Source organism: Gracilinanus agilis, chromosome 1 (genome assembly GCF_016433145.1).
Source record: "Gracilinanus agilis isolate LMUSP501 chromosome 1, AgileGrace, whole genome shotgun sequence".
Lineage (NCBI taxonomy): Eukaryota > Metazoa > Chordata > Mammalia > Didelphimorphia > Didelphidae > Gracilinanus > Gracilinanus agilis.
The window spans coordinates 53981126-54007716 of record NC_058130.1 but is presented as its reverse complement, the minus strand read 5'-3'; the positions used below and the strand labels follow the sequence as shown (position 1 = coordinate 54007716).

The 26591-nt window shown below is 40.6% G+C and overlaps 2 protein-coding genes across 2 annotated transcripts in view; one reads left to right on the top strand and one right to left on the bottom strand.

Moving 5' to 3' along the window:
• Window positions 1-4410: 4410 nt before the first annotated feature.
• On the top strand, window positions 4411-8295 carry GHRL (ghrelin and obestatin prepropeptide). Its single transcript, XM_044656847.1, has 4 exons — window positions 4411-4541; window positions 4799-4897; window positions 6120-6228; window positions 8138-8295. Exons 1-4 carry the CDS (start codon window positions 4434-4436, stop codon window positions 8155-8157), a joined length of 336 nt encoding a protein of 111 aa, XP_044512782.1. The 5' UTR covers window positions 4411-4433; the 3' UTR covers window positions 8158-8295.
• A 4977-nt stretch (window positions 8296-13272) lies between these two features.
• TATDN2 (TatD DNase domain containing 2) overlaps window positions 13273-26591 on the bottom strand; it is a 28148-nt gene continuing 14829 nt past the window's right edge. Inside the window, exons 4-6 of the mRNA XM_044656846.1 lie at window positions 15565-15692; window positions 14401-14584; window positions 13273-13929 (exon numbers count right to left, since the gene is read on the bottom strand). Coding sequence (XP_044512781.1) covers window positions 13789-13929; window positions 14401-14584; window positions 15565-15692 — 453 coding nt within the window. The 3' untranslated portion in view covers window positions 13273-13788. The remainder of the gene's footprint in view (window positions 13930-14400; window positions 14585-15564; window positions 15693-26591) is intronic.

Genomic DNA, 26591 nt, shown 5'->3' with positions numbered 1-26591 from the left:
AGAGAAGTCTGTCTCTCATTCAAAGTAGCCAAGCCTTCCTGGAAAAGGGAAATGGTAAACCATTCTAGTATCTTTGCTCAGAAAACCCTAAATGGGGTCACAAGAAGTAGGACACACCCGAAACGACCAAACAACACCAACAGCCCTTTCACCATGGTTGAGGGTCTAGATATAACCGAGAGACCTGCTCTCTGCTCATCCACCGTAAATGCTTATTTCAAAGAAGAAACCAAAATTCCAAACCCTGTTCTAGTCATAGAACGATTGAATTTACCAGCTGAAAAGACCTCTGAGAATGAAAGGCTGGAGCTAGAAAGGACCATGAATGGAGCATCATCAACAGCTCCTTCAAAATGGAGGCCTGGGGGATGTGAGGGGGTGACATATGACCTACCCAAAGCCAAACCAAACATCAGAAGCAAAATTTGAACTCAATTCTTTTAACTTCCAAACCAGTTCTCTTTCCATTGCCAATGGCAGAATAGAGAGTGAGTACACTGAGGCAATTCAGCAAGGTAGCACCTTGGTACTACCTTTATAAGCATAAGACCTTGGGTTCTTTCCAAAGCACTTACCAAATACCAGTATCATTTGGCAGGCATATAGGCAGGAAGACCTGAGTTCAAGTCCAGCTACAGACACCCAATAGCTATGCGATCTGAACAGGGAACAGAGATGGGGATGATAAAAATGGTACCCACATCCCAGGACTGCCATGAGAATAAAATAAGGTAATATGTATAAAGTACATTGGAAGCTTTAAAGCACTATACAGATGCTATTTGTTGTTTTTGAAACCCTTACCTTCCATCTTAGAATCAATACTGTGTATTGGTTCCAAGGCAGAAGAGTGGTAAAGGTTAGGCAATGGGGGTTAAGTGACTTTTCCAGGGTCACACAGCTATATTTGTTGTTATCACTGTCATCACTATTAATAACTTTTCAATACTAAAAAGAAAAGTGGAGGCAGCTAGGCAGCACAGTGGGTAGAGTACCAGTCCTGAAGGTGGGAGAATCTGGGTTCAAATCTGGCCTCAGACTCTTCCTAGTTGTGTGACCCTGGGCAAGTCACTTAACCCCGATTGCCAAGTCCATGTCCTTCATTCTTAGACTTGTGTCTTTAACTAAGAAAGTAAAGGAGAGAGAAATGAAGCTTATCTAACCTAAGAATTCAATTTAAAGTGTTGACAGGATAGGGAAGTTGTCCAGATGTAGAAATGATTCCCTTCAACCCCTATATAATCCTCCTCTCTTTAGAGACCTTGGTTCATGCATGGACTATGGCATGGAGTAGCCTCCTGGTTGGGCTCCCCATCTCAAGTCTCTCCCCTCTCAAGTCCATTCTCCACCTAGCTGTCAAATGAACCTTCCTAAAGGGGTCTGTTCATGTCAGCCTCCCTCTTCGGTAAACTCCGATGGCTCCCTGGGCTTCCAGGATCAAATATAAAAGCTTCTTTGGGCTCATAAAGGCCTTCCTGACCTGGCCTCTCCCCCTCTTTCCAATATTCTCCTTCTTCACTGTCTTCCCCTTATTGCACCCCCCAATACCCTCCTATCTGGCAGCACTGGTCTCCTTGCTGCCTCTGGTACCCATCTCTGCCTCTGGTACCCATCTCTGCCTCTGGTACCCATCTCTGCCTCTGGTACCCATTTCTGATTCTTGTACCTACCTCTGCCTCTGGGCTTTTCCCTGGCTGTCCCCCATGTTTGGAAAGCTTTTCCTTCTTCCTTCTGTCTCTGGCTTCCCTTGGCTTCCTTCAAAACAGCTCCATCCAATCCTACCTTCTGCAAGGGTCTTCTCTTGGAGATCAGCTTCCTTTTAGCCATCTATAGCATTGCTGTTTCCTTGTCTCCTGCATTAGAAGGTGAGTTCCTTAAGAGGAGACTGTGTTTTCCCCTTGCTCTGTATCCTCAACGCTTGGTACTATACCAGGCACATAATAAGTGTTTAATAAAAGCTTTAATATGGGGCAGCTAATGCTGGATCTTGAGCAGGGGAGGAACCTGGGTTCAGATCTGGCTTCAGACACTTTCTAGCTGTGTGACCCTGGACAAGTCACTTACTCTCAATTGCCTAGCCTTTGCTGGTCTTCTGTCTTAGAATTAATACTAAGATAGAAGATAAGGATTTTTTAAAATAAATAAAATAATAAAAGGATATAATAAAAATAAAATAAATCTAAATGAAATTAAATGAATATAATATAAACTTTAAAATTAAATAAAATTAAATAAAAATATAAAATGTAATTTAAAATAAATGCTTTGATCGATTGGTAGAGAAACTAAGACCCAAAAGAGGAGGGTCTGACCCGAAGTCCATATAGCAAGGTAGTGGCCCAGCTAGGACTAGAACCAGATGTCCTGGTTCCCAGGGATAGATGGTATGTCCTTCCCCTTCTTTCTGCTTTCTGGTGACAGCTGGAATAGGTTTCCTGCCCCAAACCAACCCTGTAATTCCTTCAGACCTGCTGACCTTTCTTGTTGACTTCCATCAAGGTGATGAGAACATGTTCAGCTTCCAGGGTACATGAAATATCTCTGTGTAAACTCCCCTGTTTCTGGGAGCCAGGTGGGGGCTTGGGCTAGAACAAACTCGGCTCACTATATAAGAGCCCAAAATAGAAGGGGGCCAAGTCCTCTGTGAGATCCTGCAGGTAAGAGTACCATTCTAATAAGATTTCTTGATCAGTTTACCTCTGTGTTTATCTCTTTGCAGGTTTAATTCCCTGGGAATTTCCTGATCTATAAAATAAAGATTAGTGGGTGGCCAAGATGTTGAGCCATCACTAGAAATCATGGCACCCAGGGAAAATCCAGGCAGTTTGGGGGGTGAAGAAGGAAGAGGACATAGGAGATGAGAGCAGGAAGCACTTCTAGGCTGCTGCCTATCTGGGCAGCTATTACCCCAACCCTTAGCTGGAAAGGCCCAATCTTGGAGCCTAGAGGGTCTAGAATAATCCCCCTCTTTGGGGAGAATATTTGGGGCTGCCCTGCTTTAGTTAAAACAAGGGGTGGCTGGGGCTCCTTCCTCCTCTGCCATTCTTCAATCTCTTAGCTCAAAAAATCTTTCCCATTATATTCCCATTATTATTTCCCTGATTATCTCTTGGGAGTTAGCCTTGTCTCCCCAAAGAGACTGGAAGCTCCTTGCAGGCTTCATGTCTTCTTTTTCTCTAAATTAACCAAGAAGGGGGCAGCTGGGTAGCTCAGTGGATTGAGAGCCAGGCCTAGAGATGGGAGGTCCTAGGTTCAAATCTGGCCTCAGACACTTCCTAAACTGTGTGACCCTGGGCAAGTCACTTAATCCCCATTGCCTAGCCCTTACTGCTCTTCTGCCTTGGAACCAATACCCAGTATTGATTCCAAAACAGAAGATAAGGGTTTTAAATAAAAATAAAATTAATTAATTAACCAAGAAGCATTCATTAAGCCCCTACTCTGTGGCAGGACCCACATCCAAAGCATGATACAAATCTTACTCCTGATTTGCATACACGTGCAAAATTGCTAGTGCATATAAAATCATATCCTTATGAATATTCATCATTAATAATATCTGAGTACTCCCCAAAGTCCCTAGCATAGGATGTGGGAATACAGAAGGCTCAGGACACATAATTTGAAAAGAGAGGCAGCTAGGTGGAGGCATAGAGTGCTGAGCTTGGAGTCGGGGAGACTTGAATTCAACTCCAATCTCAAACACTTCACCTCTGCTTGCCTCAGTTTCCTCATCTGTAAAATGAGGGCACCTACCTCTCAGGTTGTTGTGAGGATAAAATGAGATAATAAAGGTAAAGAACTTAACATAGTAGGGGCTAAATAAATGTTAGCCATTATTTTTGTCGTTGTTAGTAAAGATATTGAAAGGTGCAGTCATAAGATCGATAAATAACTGTGTGAGACAGGAAAAAAAATAAAATGAAGAATTTCTCCTCTAGTTTCAACATCACCAACATATCATGGTCCAATGGAAAGAGCACTGGCTCTGGACTGAGGGGACCTGGGTTCAAATCCCACCTCTGAGGTTGCCTCACTGGGAATACATTGGTAGATTGATTTTGATAGTTTCCTTGACCTTCCTGGACTTGAGTTTCTTCATTTGCCAAGTAAAGGACAGGGGAGAAAAAGGAGGACGGGGAAGAGCTCCGGACTCGATCATCCCTAGCTTTAAGTCTGCCCTTCATTGCAGGTCTTTCTCAGGACAGAGGCTATACTATGGAGCTATGAGAAATCAGGAGGAATGAAAAAAGAGAAGCTGGGGGGGAGGCAGAGAAAGGAGAGGCGGAAGATAGACTTGCCAGAGTGTCCCAGGAGCCGGGGAGACACAGTCTCTCAGCCTGACCCTTGGGGCTCGGCAGGGTGGGAAGGAGGTGCCTGTCTTGCTGCCTTTGTCTCTTCAGGCTCCACTGCTTCCTGCCTCATCTGAGAAGATGTTCCCCAAGGTGGCCATCTGCAGCCTGCTTCTCCTCAGTGTGCTCTGGATGGATGTGGCCTCGGCAGGCTCCAGCTTCCTAAGCCCTGAGCACCCAAAGACCCAGGTCAGTATCCATCCTCCTCCGATTCCCCCACAAAGAGCTCTTCCATCCTCCTCCGATTCCCCCATAAAGAGCTCTTGTCCTGGTTCTGGGTTCTAATCACAGCTCTGCTGCTGTGTGACTGTGCCCAAGGGGTGTCATCTCTCTGGGCCCCTTTTCCTTGAATTTCTCCCAAACCCCTCGTCCCACAAAGAAAACATGGTGGAGAGACTCTAGAGGGGCTCACTCCCTGAAGGAAACATTCTGTGTCTTTCCAACAGCGGAAGGAAACCAAAAAGCCATCTGTCAAATTTCAACCCCGTGGTGTGGAAGAACCTTTGGGCCAGCCTGAAGGAGTAGATAAGGGTCTGGAAATCCAGGTTGGTGCTTCTGCAGGGTCTAATGGGGGTGGAGAGGGGGAGGGCAGACGGGAAGATGGAAACTGGTTATAGTCAGACACCCTTTGATTTGGCAAGAGGACCACATCTAAACCCCACATCTCCAGGGGCCCAGCCTAGAGGGCTTTCTCTTTCTCTAGCACATCATGATGCTCCTTATCTGGCTCTTTCCATTGCATGTTTCTTTCCATCCGAGGATGGTCTAAGGTCTAATCATCATCAGTTAACCACAGAGTGAAAGCAGAATCCAGACACCAGATAGCAGAGTTGGGCCTCAGAGGCCATCTAAACCACAAACTGATGCCCAGAGACAGAAAGGGGTTTTCCCAGGGTCACACAGTCATCGGCAGAGCTGGCACCAAATCCCAATCCCAGCCGTCTTTGTTTTTCATTCCGTTGCTTTTGGCAGACCAGGTGAAGGTGAAACAAATGAAATTCCCTGGCCTGAATCACAAGAGGGTTAGAAGGGACCTCAGTCCAATTCTTCACTCTTAACTCCAGGACAGAAAGCGGCTGAGCACAACTCAAATGCGTGTTCCAGTCCTGACTGTACCACCACTGCTACAATCTTGAAGAGGTCACTTCATTTCTTCCCCTGTCCGAAGGAGAGCGCTCAGACCAGATGGTCTCTTTTGGTCCCTTCTGGCTAGCTCTAAAAACTATTCCATTCAGGAAATATTTATTAAATATCTGCCACGTGCAAGACATTGTGCTCTTCTCTTGTGATACAAAGACAAAAACGAATTAGCTCCTGCCTTTGAAGAGCTTCTAAGCTTCTGGAAAATAGAGTTTGGAGGTAGGAGGCATATATCTATACAAATAAGCACAGGACAAGGAAAATTGGGAGTCAGAAAACTAATGACTGGAGAGATCAGGGATGGCTCCAAGGAGGAGGTGGTATTTTAATTCAGGCTTCAAGGAAGACAAAGATTGTAAGAGGTATAAATGAAGAGGGAGTGTTATGTGCGCTGCTGGGCAGGGGTTCAGGGAATAGCTTAGAGCCCAAAGACAAAACTCGGATCAAGGAGGAGGCCAACACTTGCCAGCATCAATTACTGGTGTTAGGGTTAGTCAACGGCTGTTGTGTCCCTGGACCATGTTCCCTTCTCCAATAAGCATGATCTTGGGAAGAATCTGAGTAGAGGGACGTCTCTATGCTGAGACCTTCCTAAAGGAAACGTTTGTTTCTGTCTCCTTTCCTTAGTTCAACGCTCCCTTTGACATTGGGATTAAAGTGGCTGAGGCTCAGTATCAGCAATATGGTCATGCCCTGGAAAAGGTGCTACAGGAGATCCTTTTGGAAGAGAACCAAGGTAATTCCTTAAACATAGGATAATTAATATTAATAATAATAATAATAATAAACACTTCCTAACTGGGTGACCCTGGACAAGTCACTTAACCTCCATAGCCTAGCCTTTACCATTCTTCTGCCTTGGAACCTTGGACTGCCTTTCCATTGTCCACTGAGACAAGGGTCTTGTAGACAAGACTCACTCTCATTCAAGGTAGCCAAGCCTTCCTCAAGGATCAAATGAGGCACCTGAAAGTGCTGTCTAAATGTCTGAGCCATTAAGCTTCCTCTGGGTGGGGGGGGGAGTCTCATTTTAAGAACGTTTGAGCCAGGTGGAACTCTCACCACAACTTTGAAGCTGGAAACTCTTGTTCTTCCAATTCCCCTTCTCCTCCTTCCCAATTCCTCTGGGCTCACACTTTCAGCACCTCAGCCAGGTCTGGTCTGAAACATCTCAAGCTTCTCACACGTAAGGGTTTACTATGCCATGATCGAAGGGGGAACTTCTTAGAGGAACCCCCCCCCCCCATAGTTGTCTGTGTGACTAATGGGGATCGTTTCTGAGTTCCTGGAGATATTACCTTCTCCCACCCCTGGAGGAAACTGGTTGGAGGAGCTTCGGGGAAGCAGGGAAGAGGCGATGGGATTGGACTCTCTCCCACTGCCAGCAGAGGGCACTTTCTCCCAATAATTCCTCATTCCAGCTCCACCTCCAACCCCAGCTGTATCCATACCAATCTCTGATCTGGCTTTATTCTTTGCCTTCTGTTATATAACTTTCTCCTTCCAACATTCCAGTGGGACAGGAAGGGAGGGCACCGGATGATTTCCTTTTATAGGAAACTGAGGCTAGCTTCTCAATGATTGCTACCAAATGCTCCAATTTAACCTTTAGCCAGATTGAGTCCATTGGGTGGGGCTGGGTGGGGTGGGTGGGGGTATTTAATTATGATAAGAGTTGATGAGGTTAGCTGCTGAATAAGTCAGATGGAAGGGTAGATTCAGAGCCAAGACCAAGGTGCAGATCCCAACTCCCACCCATATTGGCAGTCCAAGAGTTCTAGGCAATTCTAACTATAAATGGCGGATGCAATTGGTAAGTTTCCCCAACCTGGATTCCTTTACCTATAAAATGGCACGTCCAGTTCTTCTTATTAAAAAAGCCCATATTTATTTATATAAACACTCCACATTCATACTTAGCATTCATAAAACTAGAATCCAGAGCCAATTGAATGGTTCTTAACTGGCTTTTACCTCTTCCTGCCCAATTTTAGGAACTTTTGCTTTTCTTTGGCAATCTGGAATGATAAAACAAAGTCCAAGGAGACCCTAGAGGTCAAGCCCATCCTCTCACTCAATGCAAGAATCCCCTCTACAACATTCCTAACAGCTCCCCATCCCATACTCCTCCACCCCAATGTGTCTAGTAAGACCATCACTACTTCGCTAAGCAACCAGATGATGGTTGAAAGCACTTTGGGTTATGTGCTTGTAAGAGGTGATTAATACCATTCCCTAGACTTCTCATCCAGATTAAACAGAGGTGCTGCCTTCGGCGGCCAGATGGGGTACTGGAGAGAAGACTGGACTTGGAGTCTAAAAGATAGGAGTTCAAATTTAACTAGGGACTCGAATCCCGCCTCTAATATTTAATAGGAGTCTGGTCTTGGGCAAATCACTTAAGCTCTTCTAACATTCATTTCCTCGTATGTAAAGTGAGGATAATAATAGTGCCTTCCTCAAGGGGTGTTGTGAGGATCAAATGAGATCATGTATAAGGTGCTTTTCAAACCTTACAACACTCTAAATGCTAGCTATCACTGAGAACAGATGCTGTGGCATTTTGCTTTTTGTAATGGCATCAGCAAGCAGAATATCTCAAGGGGATTTTTATTTGATCTAACCTATTTTTTTTTCTTTTTCAGGACCTACAGGGGAAAAATGACGCTTTGGAGAGATGACCGCACACATTTTTCTAAGCAACATGCATCATTTCTAAGCTTGCATTCAGATTTGCTTCCCTGACAACTTCCTCTATTTGTGTATTAATTATATGCCAGGGAATGAAATAAAATTCCCATTGCAGACCAAGACCTCAAAAAGGAACTTATTTCATGACAGATAAGTACTCTGTTACATTCTTGGGAAAGAATCTGGGCTCTGGCCAATGGCAACAAAAAGACACATTCCATGAAAACCAGATAAAATCCAAATTCCTTAAAACTGACAAACTAAGGGTTGGTGGGATTCTTTTAAATATTAAAGCTCTCCCAAGTGCTAGTTTCTACATAGTGACAAGCTGCAGCTGAGAGAAACAGAAAGTTTAGAGGTCACAGACCACAATAGATAACTACGAAATTTTCTGAAATACTTTGGAAATCCATGAGGGAAAAAAAAAAAAAAAAACAACTAGCTCACTGCACTTTCCTTTTCTCTATATATCTATATCTCCTAGTTGACATTGCATTCCATACTGAGACTTTTTTGATATTGAACTGGATGGCCAGTGAGCTTTTGTGTTCAATAGCCACATGTAGGATTGGATTTTAAGGGAACTATGAGTATGTGTCCCCTCCCTATCCCTCCTCCTAGTATCTAGCACTCTTCCTAAATGTACTGGAAAGAGCACTGGACATGGGAGTCAGGAAAGACATGAGTTTGAATCCCAGTTCCTACACTTACTACTGGTGGGAGCCTGCCCAAGATATTTCACCTTGATTAATTAGCCTCAGTTGTGTTCAATGGGAATGGTGAAGCAGTATAGTAAATTGAATAGAGACAGGCTTGGACTCATGAAGATTTAGACCAGTGATTCCCAAAGTGGGTGCCACCGCCCCCTGGTGGGTACTGCAGTGATCCAGGAGGGCAATGATGGCCATGGGTGCATTTATCTTTCCTATTAATTGCTATTAAAAAATTTTAAAAATTAATTTCCAGGGGGCTAAGTAATATTTTTTCTGGAAAGGGGGTGATAGGCCAAAAAAGTTTGGGAACCACTGCTTTAGACTAAAGTCTTCTGTTTGCTATATACAAGCCTGATGACCAGGGACAGCCATGTGCCTGCAGTGCTCCAGGCAACTCTCAAGATTATAAATTATGGATCAGTTGGAAAGGAGTTTCCACTCCTTCCAATGGAAGCAATCTGAACCCTCCCCAGATTTAAAAAAAATCGGGGGGGGGTGGGGGGAGGATATTGTTTGATCTACTTTCACAGGATTATGAGAGACAACACATCCTTAGCCTTTAAACACTCTATGAATGGGATCAGCAACACAGACCTTCCGCCATATGCAGTATGATTTCAGGGAGTGGAAAACATCCTCCCTATTGATAGAATATTGCCTATTTGACCCTCTAACTTAAGGGCCTCATCACAGTTCTTTAAAAAAAAAAAAAGGCATCCTTGAAAATGTCAACATTGGCACCTCAATATTAGTATCACAGGGGGTAATAATTTGGTGGTAGGAGGGACCAGACTGCAATAAATAACCAATGAGGAACATAGTAGGACCTATATCAAAGAGGTCATCAAGGGATTACTCAATAGGAGAAAAGATGGGAGACTTGTGGGAAGGGGAATGAATGTCCATGCTGGAAAGTGAAGGCCTCTATGCTGCAGTTTGGGGAGGACATGGACAGAGTCAGTCACATAGGACTGACACCAACATGGCTGGTTTGCGATCTGTGACTTTGGAGGGAACTTCCAAATTAATGACATCATAATCCAGTTGAGTGAGTTAATCAAGGATTGAAGAACAGATCTGTAAGAAATGGGGGCAAAAGGGAAGAGTGGACCAGCGAGGGAGAAAAAGGTTTGTTTTGTTTTAAAACCCTTGTCTTGCAACTTAGAATCAACACCAAGGATTGGTTCCAAGGCAGAAAAGCAGTAAAGACTCAATTGGGGTCAAGTGGCTCACCTAACATTTTATCATAAAATAAGGTTGTTACATAACACCTATTGCTTAGTCCTTATTGCTCCTCTGACTTGGATCCAAAACATAGTATTGATTTAAGATGGAAAGTAAGTTTTTTGGTTTTTTTAAAATAAAATTGGGTTGTAGACTCAATTATTTCTAAGGGCCCTTCCAGCTTTGACACTGCCATCAATGAGATATAAATAATTCCAAGCAAATTTTTTTTTTCAATCTTTCCCATTCTTCCCAGGAAGCACCAACAGGGCTACAAATACTTTTGTCAAAAATGTCTTCCATTAATATCAGCACCGATAGAAAAGAGAATTATGTGGGTAAAAATGGGAGCTGTTTTTGTCCATTTCTTTCTTCTAAAACTATCTCAAATAGATATGAATCCATACAATTTGGACAGATGTCTAGGGAGGAGGATTTACCTTTAATGCATCACTACTCTAAGGCAAATTATGGTTAATGCTTCTCTTACATTCTCAAATTTAACTAAAATTCCAGTGAAGATGTGCTGTGATCTTATTTCAGTCATTTAAATGTGATACAAAAAGAAAAGGCAGCATCCACTTTTCCTTCCTGTGTGTCCTGGTAATTCACTTAACCTCTTGGCTACATTTCCCCCTATGGAAAGTGAAAGGCTTGGACAATTTTTGAGAGGTCTGTGAACCACCCCTACTTAACACTAAGTAGGGGAGGTCCGCAAGTCACTCACTAAAGTAGGTGACAAATCAAGAAGTGACTGACCACCTCCTGGGCAGTGCTAAGCAAACTTAAAGACTACAATTTGCTCCCATAAAGTGGAGGAAGGGACAGGAAGTGATGAGGAAAAAAGACTATAAAAGTCCTGAACTTCCTGTCCAAGGGGGTCTTCGGCCTGAATCTTGGGCCTGGAAGATCTTGGACTGGGACTGTGGCTTGAAACTACGACCTGGGACTTGAACCTGGGACTCTGGCTCTTGGACTGCTTCTGGTAAGGCTGCTCCTGGATCTTCTTTGGAGCTTCACTTGGGTGAGTGAGAAGCTGACCCTCCTTTCCTGGCTTCTGGAGAGAATGGCTCCGGAGAGGCCTTCCCCTCTTGGAGGAGGTCACGTGGGTGGAACCCCTGTTTAATTCACCACCAGGTCCTCTGGCTGAGGATTAACAAACCCACCCGAGGTCCGGAGCAACATTTAGGGTGATAGGCTAGACATCTTCTCTACCCTCTTTTATATTTCTCTACTTTCACCTTTTTGTAAATAAAAACTAAGTCATTTTGGCTTGAGCTATATTTTTTAAATCGGCGACCACAGTATTATCTTGAAATTCTTATATATTTAATCAAACCTTTAATTTTAATTCTTTATAATTGGTTCCTTTTGTAGTTGTATGTATATTATTTTATGTATGGATAAGGGGTCAATAGGTTTCATGAGACTACCCAAGTAAGAAGAACTTCTGCTCTAAAGGTTCTTTCCAGCTCTAAATTTTGTGACACTCTATATCATCCATTCCATTCTGCACATCACTTATACAACAGTTGAAACAAACATGGAAAACAAGGAAGATATATCTCAAGGATCACTTTATTTTCAGAAAGAGTGAATCAGGAAACTCGGCGGATATTTTGGTGGCACAGAATTGCCTTTCCAAAAGCCAGATTGAAAATACCAATTATCTTCAACCTCAAATAACTGATTGACACTCTGAACAGAATTTGTAAAATAATAATCAGGGAAGACTACATAGCACCTTTCCCTCAGGGGGGAAATGCATGGGATTGCAAACTTCCATTCATTTCATTGTTTTAATCCTCTCAACCAGAAACAGTTCATTTCAGTTCTAGGCAGCAATTCACTTACAATGCTAACTAGAAGGTGAAACCGTGAGTTCATATCTGGTGATTAGGACTTAAATATCTGCAGTTCACTTGGGTGACGATAAAAGCACTTTCAAATGGAGTTAGCTAGCTCCCATATCCTGTGTAAGAGAGCAGGACTGCCTTTAATTTCCCACAGGGGAAAAGGGAGGCAGAGAGCAGTTAATGAATGGTGCAGCAAGCTGGCAGGCCTGGCCACAGGACCCGAGTCTTCTGACAGTGCCGAATGCACCAGACTGCAACGTCACATACACAGGATGGAAAATATCAGATATGATTTAAAAGGAAAAAAACCATTTTTAGCTCACAAGAACACCTATCTTCTGAGACATTGGAAATAAAGTGAAAGCTAGACATTTGCAACTAAGATGAACTTATCTCTAAGAAACAGTGCGCATAGGCCAGCCCATCTGTAAGGTGAAGGAGAGTTTAGATCAAAGATCCTTCTAAATATAGAGGACGTGACTCAACCCTCAAGAATTTTAACTCTAGGGAGCCTGATAGGAATACACTCTAAATGAACACCAAACAGCAGGGCCAGACACAGCACAGAACACAGACTCACACCACCACTGGCCCAGCAGGCTCACAGTCTAACACCGAGAGGGAAGAGATACCGACACACGGAGAAAGCGAAGGAGAGGCAGGGGCAGAATGGGCTTCAGTATGTCCGCCATGCTTTCAAAGCCAGCAGCAGGGCTATTTGTTTTACATGGGAAAAACACTGAAGACGCAAACATTTGGAGAAGTTACTCACCACGAAACTGGAGAACAAAATGCAGTTGCCACAAGAGAGAAATGGAAGCTGAATTTGGTCTCCAGTCCAATGGTCCAAGAAAAAAGTGAGAATTGGGCGAGCGGAAGCCAGGGCAATCCAAAGCGAGACCGACAGGCAGGCGTTATGGAGAAGGGAACAACCACTTTAAAACGTACCCAAAAGTAGCCCTTGGGTTTGTTGTGGCTAAGAGAATACCCTTCCTCCCGTGCAAAGCCCCTGCGAGGCGTCCTCCTCCTTCACTGGACATCTACCAGTGACCGGCCCTCTGTGCGCCTCTGCATTGCCTAGTGGTCGAGCCAAGAGAAAGAGCCAAGCGTGGCGCCTCGGACACCAGGGAGGCCCAAAGCGGCATCCGGTCCGAGGACCATCTCCGTGGCTTTTCAATATAATTAGTATGAGAACACAAATCTCTAAAGACTAGCATACAGTTATTTTCCTACAGAAAGGTGTTCCTATTTAGGTGTGTTTTAAAGAGAAAAGTAGTGACATTGCCCATACACTCCTGCTTAAGAAGATGACTTTATTGAAAAGCTTTATGCTGCTTCACACAGACTACAGAGTGTGGAGATCCAGTCCAGCAACCTTCTCTGCACCCTGTGCTGGAAATCCTCCTGGGCCCCCGGCTTGCCTTCCCTCGGGCTCATTCTAGCTAGCAAGCCAGCTTCGCTTCTCCTGCACCCCGAGCTAAGGGCGGTGAGGAGACTTCTAAGAAGACTCCCCTCCCTCTTCTACAACCCCGTAGCAGGTGTGCAGCCCCTCGCAGTCCAGGCACGCTTGTGCTGGAGTCTCGGGGGTCTATGGTCAGGGCACGCTTGTTGGGTCTCCCTGAAAGGTGCGAGGGAAATAGGAAGAAGGTTGTAAGCCACTGAAGTTCACCTCAAGGCAAATCTGGCTTAAACGGTAATCCTATGTTTACATTCTCTGCACTGGAAAAAAAATGCAGTCAAAATTTTAGAAAATACAATTTGATGTCGATTTATGGCCTTTTCTAAGAAAAAACCCAAACATCCCTCTTTCCCTTAAAGACTGTAAAGGCGGCTGGTATTCTGTCGCAGGGTGGCCAGGGTCTGGGAGAGAGGCTGATCTTTGACCTTAGCAATCTCTCGAACCGTGTGGAGGGCCAGACCCGGATGGGCGTACTGGCAAAGGCTCTTGGGAACCTGGAAGACACCAAGGGTTAGAACGACCATTTGTTTTCTGAATGGTGGGGGTAACACAAAACTCCCCCCCACCCCCGCCCCCAACCAGACCCCTTCCCCAGCCAGGATCTCTTGGGATTGCCCTGTAGAGACCCCTTTACCTGCGGCTGCAGGGAGAGTCCTAGGTCATGTGGGGCTCTGGGTGAGAGGCAGGGTCCCATGTTTCCTTGGACTACCCTTTACAGGGTAGGACTTTGCACTGCCTGCAGCAGGAGGTGGGTGGAAGGGAAGAGAGTGGTTGCCCTTCATCTTCTCCTCCCCCTAGGCCTTTTGGTTCTGCAGAGCAACAAAAAGGAGAAATCTGCAAGGTCCCCCAGTGGGGTCCTGAGAAGTCACCTGGGCTCTCTCTGCTGCCCTTGTGGGACATGACCACGCTCCAACCACTCGGCCCCCACGAAGGCCCCAGCCCATGTCCCTCATGGAGGCCCTCACCTGACGAGGGAGGAAGTAGGGAGCGTCCGTTTCCACGATGATCCTCTCCAAGGGGATCTGCTTCAAGGCTTCCCGGACTTCCCAGGCGGAAGAATAGGTCACGAGGGCTGTGAATCCCACAGAGAGGTTGGGAAAGTGCTTCAACAGGGGCTCGATGACCGAATAGCTGCCTGTGAAGCAGTGCCTTTGGGAGAAAGAAAGAAAGAAAAATGCCAGTCACGCTTCTCTCCTGGTCTCTCTAGGTCAACCTTTGGAACCCTCCATGTCCAACGAGGCTGTCAGAGGAGGGAAGGACGAATGGCGGAGGGGATGCAAAGGCCCCGCAGCAAGTACTAGTGGTCCTGCTTAACGCTGCCTCACATCCCTCCATACTTCCTCCTTTCCTCTCTAGTTACACTTTAGGTCTATTCACAGCATCCACAAGGGCTACCCAGAGCCTCATCCCTACTAGGTGGAGGAAACATTTGGGACTAGTCTCATGAGCTCCTTAGCCCGCTTTGCCCCAGAGAGCAAAGGCCAGTCTAAATGTGAGCCTCCAGCTGCAGTTCCCTCTTCTAGTTATCTGTTACCAAAGTAAGTCTTTCCAAAAGAAAGGGTTAAAACCAATCCAGATTAGTCAGAGATTGGAGTGTCTTTCTCCAGAAAGCAACCATACAAAAACCACTGCCAGGACCATCTGTGATTCAAAAAGTTCTGGGCATTTTCCCCTCTATACAAAATTCGAACTGGAAGAAAAGAGAACTCTGCTCAGACCTAGAAGACATTTTCTCATTTTCTCTTAATAGTAACTTGCAAAGACTTGAACAAGGTGGTGTCCTTCCTCCCTCCTTCTCTGGCTTTGTTCCTGTAGAAATAATCTTGGACCTCTGCCTTACCAAAATTAACTTTTGAAAAGGGGAATTGAATTTCTGACTCAAAAACAGAGGAAATAGTTGACAGAAAAAGAAATATTTTTTCAGTTCCCTTCAAATATGCTAAAAAGTTTCCATTGAGAATTAACTCCTCCCCACTGTGGGACTGAATCATTTCTTTAGACTTGTCCCAAGTTCTGAAACATTTGAAAACTCCCAGGGTTCTGAGGAGAATCTTGATCTGAAGTTTCTCAATTTCAGGGCTGCTACCCTGTTAGCTGTAGCATAGTTCCAGTGTTCCTAATGTTATTACCTATGGATTTTATAATCAGTAGGAACAAATTTCTTCATGATTGAGAGTAAATCTTCATCTGCTTCTCGGCAGTGTATCACTAAAGGTTTCTTCAAAGCCACAGCCAATTGCAATTGCCTTTCAAATACCTGAAGGATTAAAACATGACAGAGAAATTATTTAAGGAATCTGCTCCATCCAGCACAGATAAAATTTTGGAAAAAAAAATCAATTACAGCTTTCCAATATATAGCAAGGACTACTACAATGTATTGATTGTTAGCTAGATTTTAGTTGCTCTCATTTAAAAAATTGATACAATACACAAAATGTACACACATATTTTAATTACTGATATCAAAATTTTAGTACTTAAAATCTACAGGACCTATTTCTTTTTTTTTAACCCTTACCTTGTCTTAGAATCAGTACTGTGTATTGGTTCTAAGGCAGAAAAATGAGTAGGGGCTAGTCAGTGGGAGTTTAGTGACTTGACTGGCCAGATTTGAACCCAAGCTGTCCCAGGTCCACACCTGGCTCTATCTACTAAGTCACCTTGTTGCCCCCAAGACCTGCTTCAAAGGATAAAGCTCAGGAGCTTGAAAGAAACCTCTGTCAACACAGAATCTAGTTAACTCACCCTAAGGACTAGGTAGGTAGTTCAGTGTATAAAGAGACAGGCCTAGAAAAGGAAGGTCCCAGGTTCAAATCTGGCCTCAGCGCTTCCTAGCTGTGTGACCCTGGGCAAGTCACTTAACCCCAATGCCTAGACCAGTGATTCCCAAACTGGGTGCCACCGCCCCCTGGTGGGTGCTGCAGTGATCCAGGGAGGCGGTGATGGCCACAGGTACATTTATCTTTCCTATTAATTCCTAAATAAATAAAAAAAAATTTAATTTCTAGGGGCACTAAGTAATATTTTTTCTGGAAAGGGGGCAATAGGCCAAAAAAGTTTAGGAACCACTGGCCTAGACCTTACCACTTTTCTGATTCTAAGGCAGAAGGTAAGGATTTTTTAAAAAGAGGAACATCCTAAAATTAAGAATAAATTCTAACTAATTAATATAAATATTGTTAACATAATCATTTTGTAATAACGTAATGTTGTATATTATGATATATAAATGATAATAATTACTATATTAATAAAGTAATAAAATTATTAAGAAATAAAATTAAGAATGGTTAGGATATGGCTAAATAAACTATAACATGTCAATGTACAAAAAAGAATTCAAAGAAAAATATAAACTGACATAGAGGGAAGTAAACAGCACCAGGAAAAAAATAGACACAATGAGTATGACAATGCGATAAAACACACACAAACAAAATTAAACCAAACATTCTGTCATTAGAATAACCAAGCTTAGTACCAGCAGAAAGACAAGAAAATACACAAGTTCTTTGTAATGGAGTGGAGGAGGAATCTAAGAGGGAGAGGCATTTCATTCACAGTCAGATCACACATTAGTTGGCTTGGCCAAACTGCCTGTCCTCTCCCTTTTTATTCTTCTTTAAAAAGAGACTGAAACTAACAAAGGATTACTTTACAGACCTAATGTCGAGGCAGAATTAGTACATTTATTAAGCCCCTACCATATACCAGGTCCTGCGCTAAACACTGAGGACACAAGGAAATGTAGAAGACATCCCTGCCCTCAAGGAGCTTGAAATCTAATGGAGACAACACATAGGAAGAAGCTGAAAAGGAGGATGGGGAAGGGTATCCAGTGAGAGCAGGATGAAATCCTGAAGCTGAGTGGGTGGTCTGAAGAGGTGTAAGTTACAGAGCTGATAACATCTTGCAAGATAATAGTTTCTTGAAATCATAAAGTCCAGAAAAACAGCCAAGCAGGAAATGGTGAGATGAATGCCCTTGCTTCCTTCCTCAAATGCAGAATCTGGGAGGAACTCTTGGATGAACATTCTCTCCCAACTCCTACCCTCCTCTCCAAAAATGAGGGAGGGACTCCTAGGGGAGGGAAGTGCTAAGGAGGTATAAGTTTCTGGAGACCATGAAACCCATGAAAGCAGCCTGGTAGAAAATGAATAAATAATAACAAAAAGAAAGAAAAAATAGTAACAAAATTCATCTGAAGGAACAAAAGGTCAAGAATCTCCAGGAAATAATTTTAAAAGTGGGCAGGAATGGGTCCTAGAAATATCAGATTTCAAAATGAGAGCTCAAACAAAGCAGTAAACATCAAAACAATTTGGTACTACTTAAAAATAATGAGATTGATTAATAGAACAAATAAAATATATTGCATAAGGAACCCAAAGACCTCACTTTAGGAGTAAGGATTCACTATTTGACAAAAACTGCTGAGAAAACTGTTTTCCCAAAAACTATACAACTGTCTGACAGAAATTAGGTTTAAAACAGCATATACCAAGATGAGCTTCAAATAGATAGTGACCTAAATATAAGATGTCACATCATAAACAAATGAATTTAGTTGCATTTCAGTGATCTATGGTTAGGGAAAGAGGTCATGACCAAATAAGGAACAGAAAGGATTAGAGAAGATAAAATTTACAATTTTGATGAAATAAAATTTAAAAGCTTTTTGCACAAATATATCTAGTGGAGCTAGGATTATAAAGAAAAGTTAACTGGGGAAAAGAAATCTTTGTAGCAAGTTTCTCTGATAAAGATTCCATGTCGACACTTCCAAGAAGCTGATTTAAATTTTTAGAATAAGAGTTATTTCCCTAATTCATAAATGGTAAACAGATATGAGGAGGCAGTTTTCAGGGGGGAAAATGCAAGCTATTTATGGCCACATGAGAAAATTATCTGCATCAATAATTGACAAAATGCAAATTACAGCAACTCTTAAGATTTCATATCACAAGTATCTGATTGGCAAAGTTAAAGAAAATAAACACTGGAGGGACTTCAGGAAAATAAGTACATTGGTTGGTAAAACAGTAAAGTAGATCAGCCCTTCTAGAAAGCAATTTGGAACTCTGTCCAAAAAGTTATTAACTGTGCATACTCTTTGACATATACATATTATTACTAGTTCTGTAACCCAAGGAGATCAAAAAAAGGAAAAAGTTTTATGCATACCAAAACACTGACAGGAGTTCTCTTTGTAATAGCAAAGAACTAGAAGATAAGGGGATGCTCCTAATCTGAGGAAAGGCAAAACAAATGAGGATATGGGAGTGAAATGAAAGAAGACAGTTTTAGAGAAGACTAGAAAGACTTGTATGGATTGATCTCATTAAGTAAGCAGAACTAGAAAAATAATTTCTACTACAACATCAAAACTTTAGAAAATGAACAATTCTGAAAGACTTAAAAACTCTGAACAAAAAAAAAATGATCAATGATGATTTCAAGAGAACTATGATGATGGACTCTACTGATTTCTTGCCAGAGAGGTAATAAACTCTAGTGTTGAATGAGATACAGAGTTTGGATACAGCCAATATGGGAAATTATTTTGCTTCACTATACTTGTTATAAGGGTTTTAATTTACCTTTTTTCTCTAGGTGGAGGAAGGTGAGAAGAGAAAAAAATGCTTAGTAATTAAAATTTTTTAATTCAAAAAGATGTCTGAGTAGAGGAAGAATGTATCTGGAAATAAAAGTGGGGATAATCCAATAAACATTTATTAAGTGCAGACTGTTTGCCAGGCTCTGTGCTTAGTGCTAGGGATACAATTAACAGTTTTAAAAGACAGTCCCCATAAAGGAGAAAGATTGAGGAAAGATGGCAGAGCAGGACATGAGACTGCCTGCTCTCCAGACTCCTCCACAAAACAATCAGAAATAACTTCACAGAGTCAGTGCTAAAAGCAGCAAAACCAGAAAGAGAAGGGAGTAAAGCAGAGCGGCCAGGGATACCTTGGGAGCCGGACCTCCCTGGCCTTAGTATCCTCTGGTGGTGCCAACACTGAGGAAACAAGGCAGCAGCCCCGTGGGCAGCGCAGGCACTCACTGTGTCTGCTTGGCCTGGGAATCAGTGACTGGTACCGGCACAGTAGGCGGGCAGAGAGCCCTCGGAGCACCTGTGTGGACCGTGGCCTTGGCTCCAGGGGTCCCCATTCACCCCTGCTGGGGATGATGATGAGCAGTGAAGGGCTTCAAGGGCCCAGGCACACTGACCAGACACTAGCTCTGTCCCAGCAGGAGTGGAAGAGCAAAGAGGGAGTACACACAGGTGGCTGCTCAGAGGCTCGGACCCTGCTGGCCTTGGTCATTCACAGGGAAGTGGAGTCACTGGTGGCCATCTCAGAGGGGAGGCAAGTGGTCTGCCTGCAACTGGGGGAGGGGGGGGTGCTCTAGTGGAGTCAACCTAAGGCCAATCACAAACTGGGGCTTGAGTGGGGGAGGGGGAGGGACCAGGAGCTACACCTGGCCCTGGAGCATAAAAATTGAAAGAACTAAGTAGGCCCCAGGAAATAAACACAAAAAATCCTGAAATTTGAAGCATCACCTTCCCATGCCTTGGGAACAGAGCCCAACTTAAACATAAAAACAAACAGTTAAGCCTATTGGTTTGGCGGATAAAGATAAAAAACCCAAGAGAAAGAACCCAATTATAGAGAGGTATTATGGGGACAGAGAAGACCAGGGTTCAAATTCAGATGACAATGAAGTGAAAACATCTACTTCTAAAACAACAAAGGACCAAATGGTCATTAGTCCAAAAAGAGGCTTTGAAAAAGCTTTAAAAAGATTTCAAAAACCAAAAGAGAGGTGTTGAGGAAAAACAAGAAAAAAAATATGAGCAATGCAAGGAAACTACAAAAGATCATCCAATTGGAAAAGGAGATCCAGAAACTCATGGAAGAAAAATAATTCATTATGAATTAGAATTGGACAGAGGGATGCTAATTACTTCTTAAGGCAACAAGATATTTAAAAAAGCAAAATCAAAAGAATGAAATAATAGAAGAGAATATGAAACATCTTATTATATGACAAATGACCTGGAAAATAGATTGAGGAGAGAAAATATAATAAGGATTGTCAGACTACCAGAAAATTAAGATAAAAAAAAAAAAAGCTTAGACACCATACTTCAAGAAATCATTAAGGAAAATTGCCCACAAGTTCTAGAACAAGAAGGTAAAATAGGCATTGAAAAAAATCCACTGATCACCACCACAAAGAGAACCTAAGATGAAAATGCACAGGAATACCATTGCTAAGCTCTATAACTCCCAGGTTAAGGAGAAAATAATATAAGCAACAAGAAAAAAGAGTAATTTAAATACTACGAAGCTACAGTCAGAATAACACAAGACTTAGTAGCTTCAACATTAAAAGAACAAAGGACATGAAATACATTCATATAAATATAAAATATATAAATATATTCTGAAGAGCAAAGAAATTGAGTTTATAACCAAGAATAACATATTCAGCAAAGCTGAGTGTAATTATACAAGGGAAAAATTTGGCATTTAACAAACTAATAAATCAGTTTCAACTATTCTTGGAGAAAAAATCCAGAACTCAGTAGAAAACCTGATCTACAAGAATCATAGGAAGGTAAATATGAAAGACCAATTGCAAGGGACCTGACAAAGTCAAACTTTATTTCCTATATAGGAAAATGTTATCTATAACACTTAAGAATGATATCATAAGTCCATATGTAGATAGAAAACTTTAGGTCAAGTTGAATATAACTACAAAATAGGACAGAAAGAGGTAAAATGAAGTAATTATTTCATATAAGAGAGGCATGTGGGGAAGAACTATTACAGAGAAGGGGAGGAAGAAGAGGAAGGGTTGGTAGTACTAGAATCCTATCCTTATCAGATCTAGGTAAAAGAGGGAACAATAAAATAAACAAATAAATAAATATGTGTGTGTGTGTGTGTGTGTGTGTGTTTATCTAGAAGGGTAAAAGTCTTCTAAACATCCAAAGAAACAGGAAGATAAGAGGATAAGGGAGGGTCTAAGAGTCCCCTAAAAGAATTAAGGGACTAAGAGAAGGGAGTGCAAATTAAGAGAAAAGAAGGCAAGAAGATAAGAAGAGGGAGGGATTTCTAGAAGAAAATACATATCAAGAAATAAGAGGGCAAGATAAGGAGATAAAGGGGGATTTCTCAGCACAAGACAAGGGAGATATTTTTAGAAGGGAATTCAAATCAAGAAATAAAAAGGGCAGTATGGGAGATAAAGGAGGGACTTAAGGGACGAGGGTTTAGAACCTTGAAAGGTTCTAAAAGGGGCACAAATTGAAGAGATGGTGGACAGAATAAATTAGACTTATAAGGAAGGATACAGAAAAAGGAGAGGAAGAAAGATATAAAACAGTGAGGAAAAATAGAATGGAGGGAAATACACAACTAGTATTTGAACACTAATGGTAATTAATTCATCCATAAATTGGAGACAGCAGAATGGAATACAACCAAAACCTGGCAATATATTGCTTAAAAATTAGAGATACACATAGAGTAAAAATAAAGGGCTGGAGCAGAAAATACTATGCCTCAGCTGATACAAAAAAAGCAGAGGTAGCAATTATGATCTCTGACAAAGTTAAAGCTAAAATAGATATAATCAAAAGAGATAACTAGGGGAACTATATTATGTTAAAAGGGACTATATGATGAAGCAGTCAATATTAAACCCATCTGTACTAAATGTTATAGGGTCCAAATTTTTAAAGGAAAAGCTAAATGAGTTACAAATAGAACTAGAAACAAAACAATAATAGTGGAGGATTTCAATTTTCCCTCTCAGAACCAGATAAATCTAATAAAAAATAAATAAGAAAAGTCAAGGAGATGAATAGAATCTTAGATAAGGTATATATAATTAATTAAATAGGAATAGAAAGGAGTATACCTTCTGCAGTGTATGGTACCTTTACAAATCTTGGCCATATATTAGGGCACAAAAATATTATACTTAAGAGCAGAAAAGCAGAAATATTGGATGTGTCCTTTTCTGACCATAATGCAATAAAAAATGCATATAACAGACCATGAAAATACAGAGCAAAAATTTACTGGAGACTAAATAACTTAATCTTAAAGAATATGTGGGTTAAAGAACAAGTCATAGAAATAATAAATCATTTCATTAAAGAGAATGGTAATAATGAGACAACATTCCAAAATCTGTGGGATACAACAAAAATGATAGAGGAAAATTTCTATCTCTAAATGCTTATATTAACATAATAGAGAAAGAACAACTCAATGAATTGAGATGTCACTTTAAAAAACTAGAAAAAGAATAAATTTAAAATCCCTAACTAAACATCAAATTAGACATCCTAAAACTTAAAGATAAGATCAACAAAATTGAATGTAAGAAAACCATTTAATTTTTTTTGGACATAGCTACTTTAAGAATTTATTTCCCTTAGATAAGCATATTTATTATAATTTATTATATATTTATAACAAATCATATGTTATATTATTTTTTCCAAAAACGAGTTTTAGTGTTCCAAATGTTTACACAACCAAAAAAAGAAGATAGTAAATAAACAAAATCACAAATCTATTTGTTTAACTTACTTTTCTTCATATCTACATAATAATACCATCTACAAGTGCCCCAGTGTCCTCCCTGCCCTCCCCATATCTCAAAGGATACCATCAGGGAGGCCAACATGTTTATATAAATTAAGTCTTTCATGTTTTACCTTTCTGTTCTCTTTCTGGAGGTAACATTCTCAGTTTATTCTTCCAGCATTAGTTCTGTGGCTATATAAGGTTCTCCTGGTTCTACTCATTTCACTGTTAATTATCTCATAGAGTTCCTTACATGTTTTGTTTTTTAAATCAATCTGTTCATCATTTCTTATCACACAAGAGTATTCCATCACAATCATATACCACAATTTGTTCATCCGTTCCCCAATTGATCAACATCTCAGTTTCCAATTCTTTGCCACCAAAAAGAGAGCTGCTATAAATATTTTGCAACACATTGGTTCTTTTCTTCTCTGATCTTCTTGAGAACAATGGTATCTACTGGATCTAGGGGCCCACACAGTTTTCATAACTCTCTGGGTGTAATTCCAAATCGCTCTCCAAAATGGTTTGATCAATTCACAGATCCACCAACAGTGTCCTCATTTTTCCACATCCCCTCCAACATTTGTCACTCTGCCCTTTTGTCATTTTAGTCAGTATGGTGGGTATGAGGTGATATCTCTTGAGTTGTCTTGGTCTGCATTTCTCTAATCAGTAGCAATTTGGATCATTTTCTCATACACCTGCATATGGCTTTGATTTCATCTGAAAATTGCCTGTTCACATCTTTTACCCATTTATCACTTAGGGGATGGCTCTTATTCTTAAAAATTTGACAAAGTTCACTAAATATTTTAGATATGAGACCTCTATCTGAAGGGAAAAAAACACTGAATTAATAAATAAATCTAGGGGTTGATTTTAGGGGAGGGAGAATCAACAAAATAAACTTGATTAATATGATTTTATTAAAAAGGAAGAAAACCAAATCACTAACATTAAAGAAAAGGTAACTATGCCACCAAAGAAGATGAAATTAAAGCAATTACTAGGAGTCATTTTTTCACTGATATGCCAACAAATTTAACAATGGAAGTGAAATAGAAGAATACTCATAAAAATATAAACTGCCTAAAAGTGGCAGAGGATAAAACAGAATACCTAAATAAACCTATTTTAGAAAATGAAATTGAATAGGTCATAAATGAACTTCCTTTTAAAAAAGCATCAGGACCAGACAGATTCACAAGTAAATTCTACCAAACAGTTAAAGATCAACTAATTCCAATATTAAATAAATTATTTGAAATTCCCTTTATGAAATTCCCTTTATGAAACAAATGTGTTGATACCTAAACCAGGAAAAGTAAAAGCAGAGGAAAAAAATTATAGATCAATTTTCATCTATGAGTATGGGATGCAAAAATACTAAATAAAATACTAACTAGGAGACTACAACAATACATCAGAAAGATTATACATTGTGACCAAATGGGATTTAATTTTGATGATTTAATATAAAGGGAAACTATCAACATAATTAATTATATTAATAACAAAAATAATAAAAATCACATGGTAATATAAAGGAAAAGCCTTTGACAAAACTCAACACTCATTCCTATTAAAAACAATGGAAAGTATAGGTCTGAGTTTTTCTTAAAACGATACAAAACGGGGGCAGCTAGAAGAGAGCCAGGCCTGGGGCAGAAGGTCTTGGGTTCAAATGTGGCCTCAGACATTTCCTACCTCTGAGACTGTGGGCAAGTCTCTTACCTCCCATTGCCTAGCACTTACCATTCTTCTGCCTTGGAACCAAAACACTGTACTGATTCTAAGACAGAAAGTAAAGTTTAAAAAAAAAAAGATATGAAGCATCTACCCTAAGACCATCAATTTTTATTTGTAACAGGGCTGAGTTATAATATCAGGAGTGAAATAAGGATGCCCATTATCACCAATATTATTTAACACAGTATCAGAAACACTAGAAATCACAATAAGAAAAAGAAATTAAAAGAATCGGAAAGGGCAAAGAAGTAATAAAACTATCTCATTTTACAGACAATATGATAGTACATTGGGAAAATCCTAAAGATTCAACTAAAAAGTTAGTTAAAACTATAAATTTAATAAAACAAACTTACATAAATCATTAGCATTAGCAAGAAGAGATAGAAAAAGATACTCCATTTTAAATGACCACAGATAGAATAAGATACCTGGGAGTAACATCTACCAAAACAAATCCAGGAACTACATGAACATAAATATAAAAAGTTTTTTACACAAAAACAGTCAGCTCTAATTATTTGGAAAAATATCAATTGTTCATGGATGGTCAGAATCAATATCATTAAAATGACAATCCTTCCTAAACTAATCTTTTTTTAAAAAAGATATTTTATTTTATCAATTGCATGTAATAACAATCTTCCAGATAAGTTTTCTGAAGTTATAAGATCCAAACTGTCTTCCTCCCTCTCTTCTCTCCCCACTCCCTCAGATGATAAGCAATTTGATCTGACATATATTATCACGTAAAACATATTTCTATCACTGTTGTAAAAAAAAAAAAATAGCCATATAAAACTAAATCCCAAAGTAAAAACACAACTAAAGTGAAGAATCATATGCTTTGAGCTGTATTCCAGCTCCAAAAGTTCCTTCACTGGAAGTGGATAACATTCTCCACCCTTCAAAATTGTCCTGGATCATTGTATTTCTGAGAGTAACTAAGTACAATGTCCTGATCATCACACAATGTTATGGCTGTGTTCAGTATTCTGGTTCTGCTTATTTCACTCTGCATCAGTTCATGTAGGTTTTTCCAGTTCTTTCTGAAATCGTCCTGTTCATGGTTCTTTGCAACACAATAGTATTCCATCACCAACATTTACCACAACTTGTTCAGCCATTCCCCAATTGATAGACATCCTCTCAATTTCCCATTTCTTTGCCACCACAAAGAGCTGCTGTAAATATGTTTGTACAAGTTGGTCTTTTCCTCTTTTTAAAAAATCTCTTTTGTATATAGACCTAGTAGTAATATTACTGAATCAAAGGGTATGCAGAGTTTTATATCCCTTTGGGCATTAATCTTTTTCAAAGCTTTCAATACTTTTTCAATGCCATCCCAATCAAATTACTAAAAAGCATCTTATTGAGCTAGAAAAAAATAATAAAATTAATTTAGAAAAACAAAAGATCAATGACACATGTTAAAACCAGTGGAAATGCACATCAGCTATGGGAGGGGGGGAGGGTTGGGAGGTGAAGGGGAAAGTAAGAACATGAATCATGGAACCAAGGAAATTTTTTCTAAAAAATAAAAATAAATTAAACTAAAAAAAAAAACAAAAGATCAAGAATATCAAAAGGATTAATTTTAAAATGTAAATGAAGGTCTAACAGTACTAGATTATGGTGGGTCAGTGGAACAGAGCAGACATGCAACAAACAGCCTTGTATTTGACAAAGGTACAGATCCAGGCAACTGAGATAGGAAGTCACTATTTGGTAGAAATTGCCCGGGTGGCTGAAAAGCAGTTTGGCTGAAACTAGGTATAGACCAATATCCA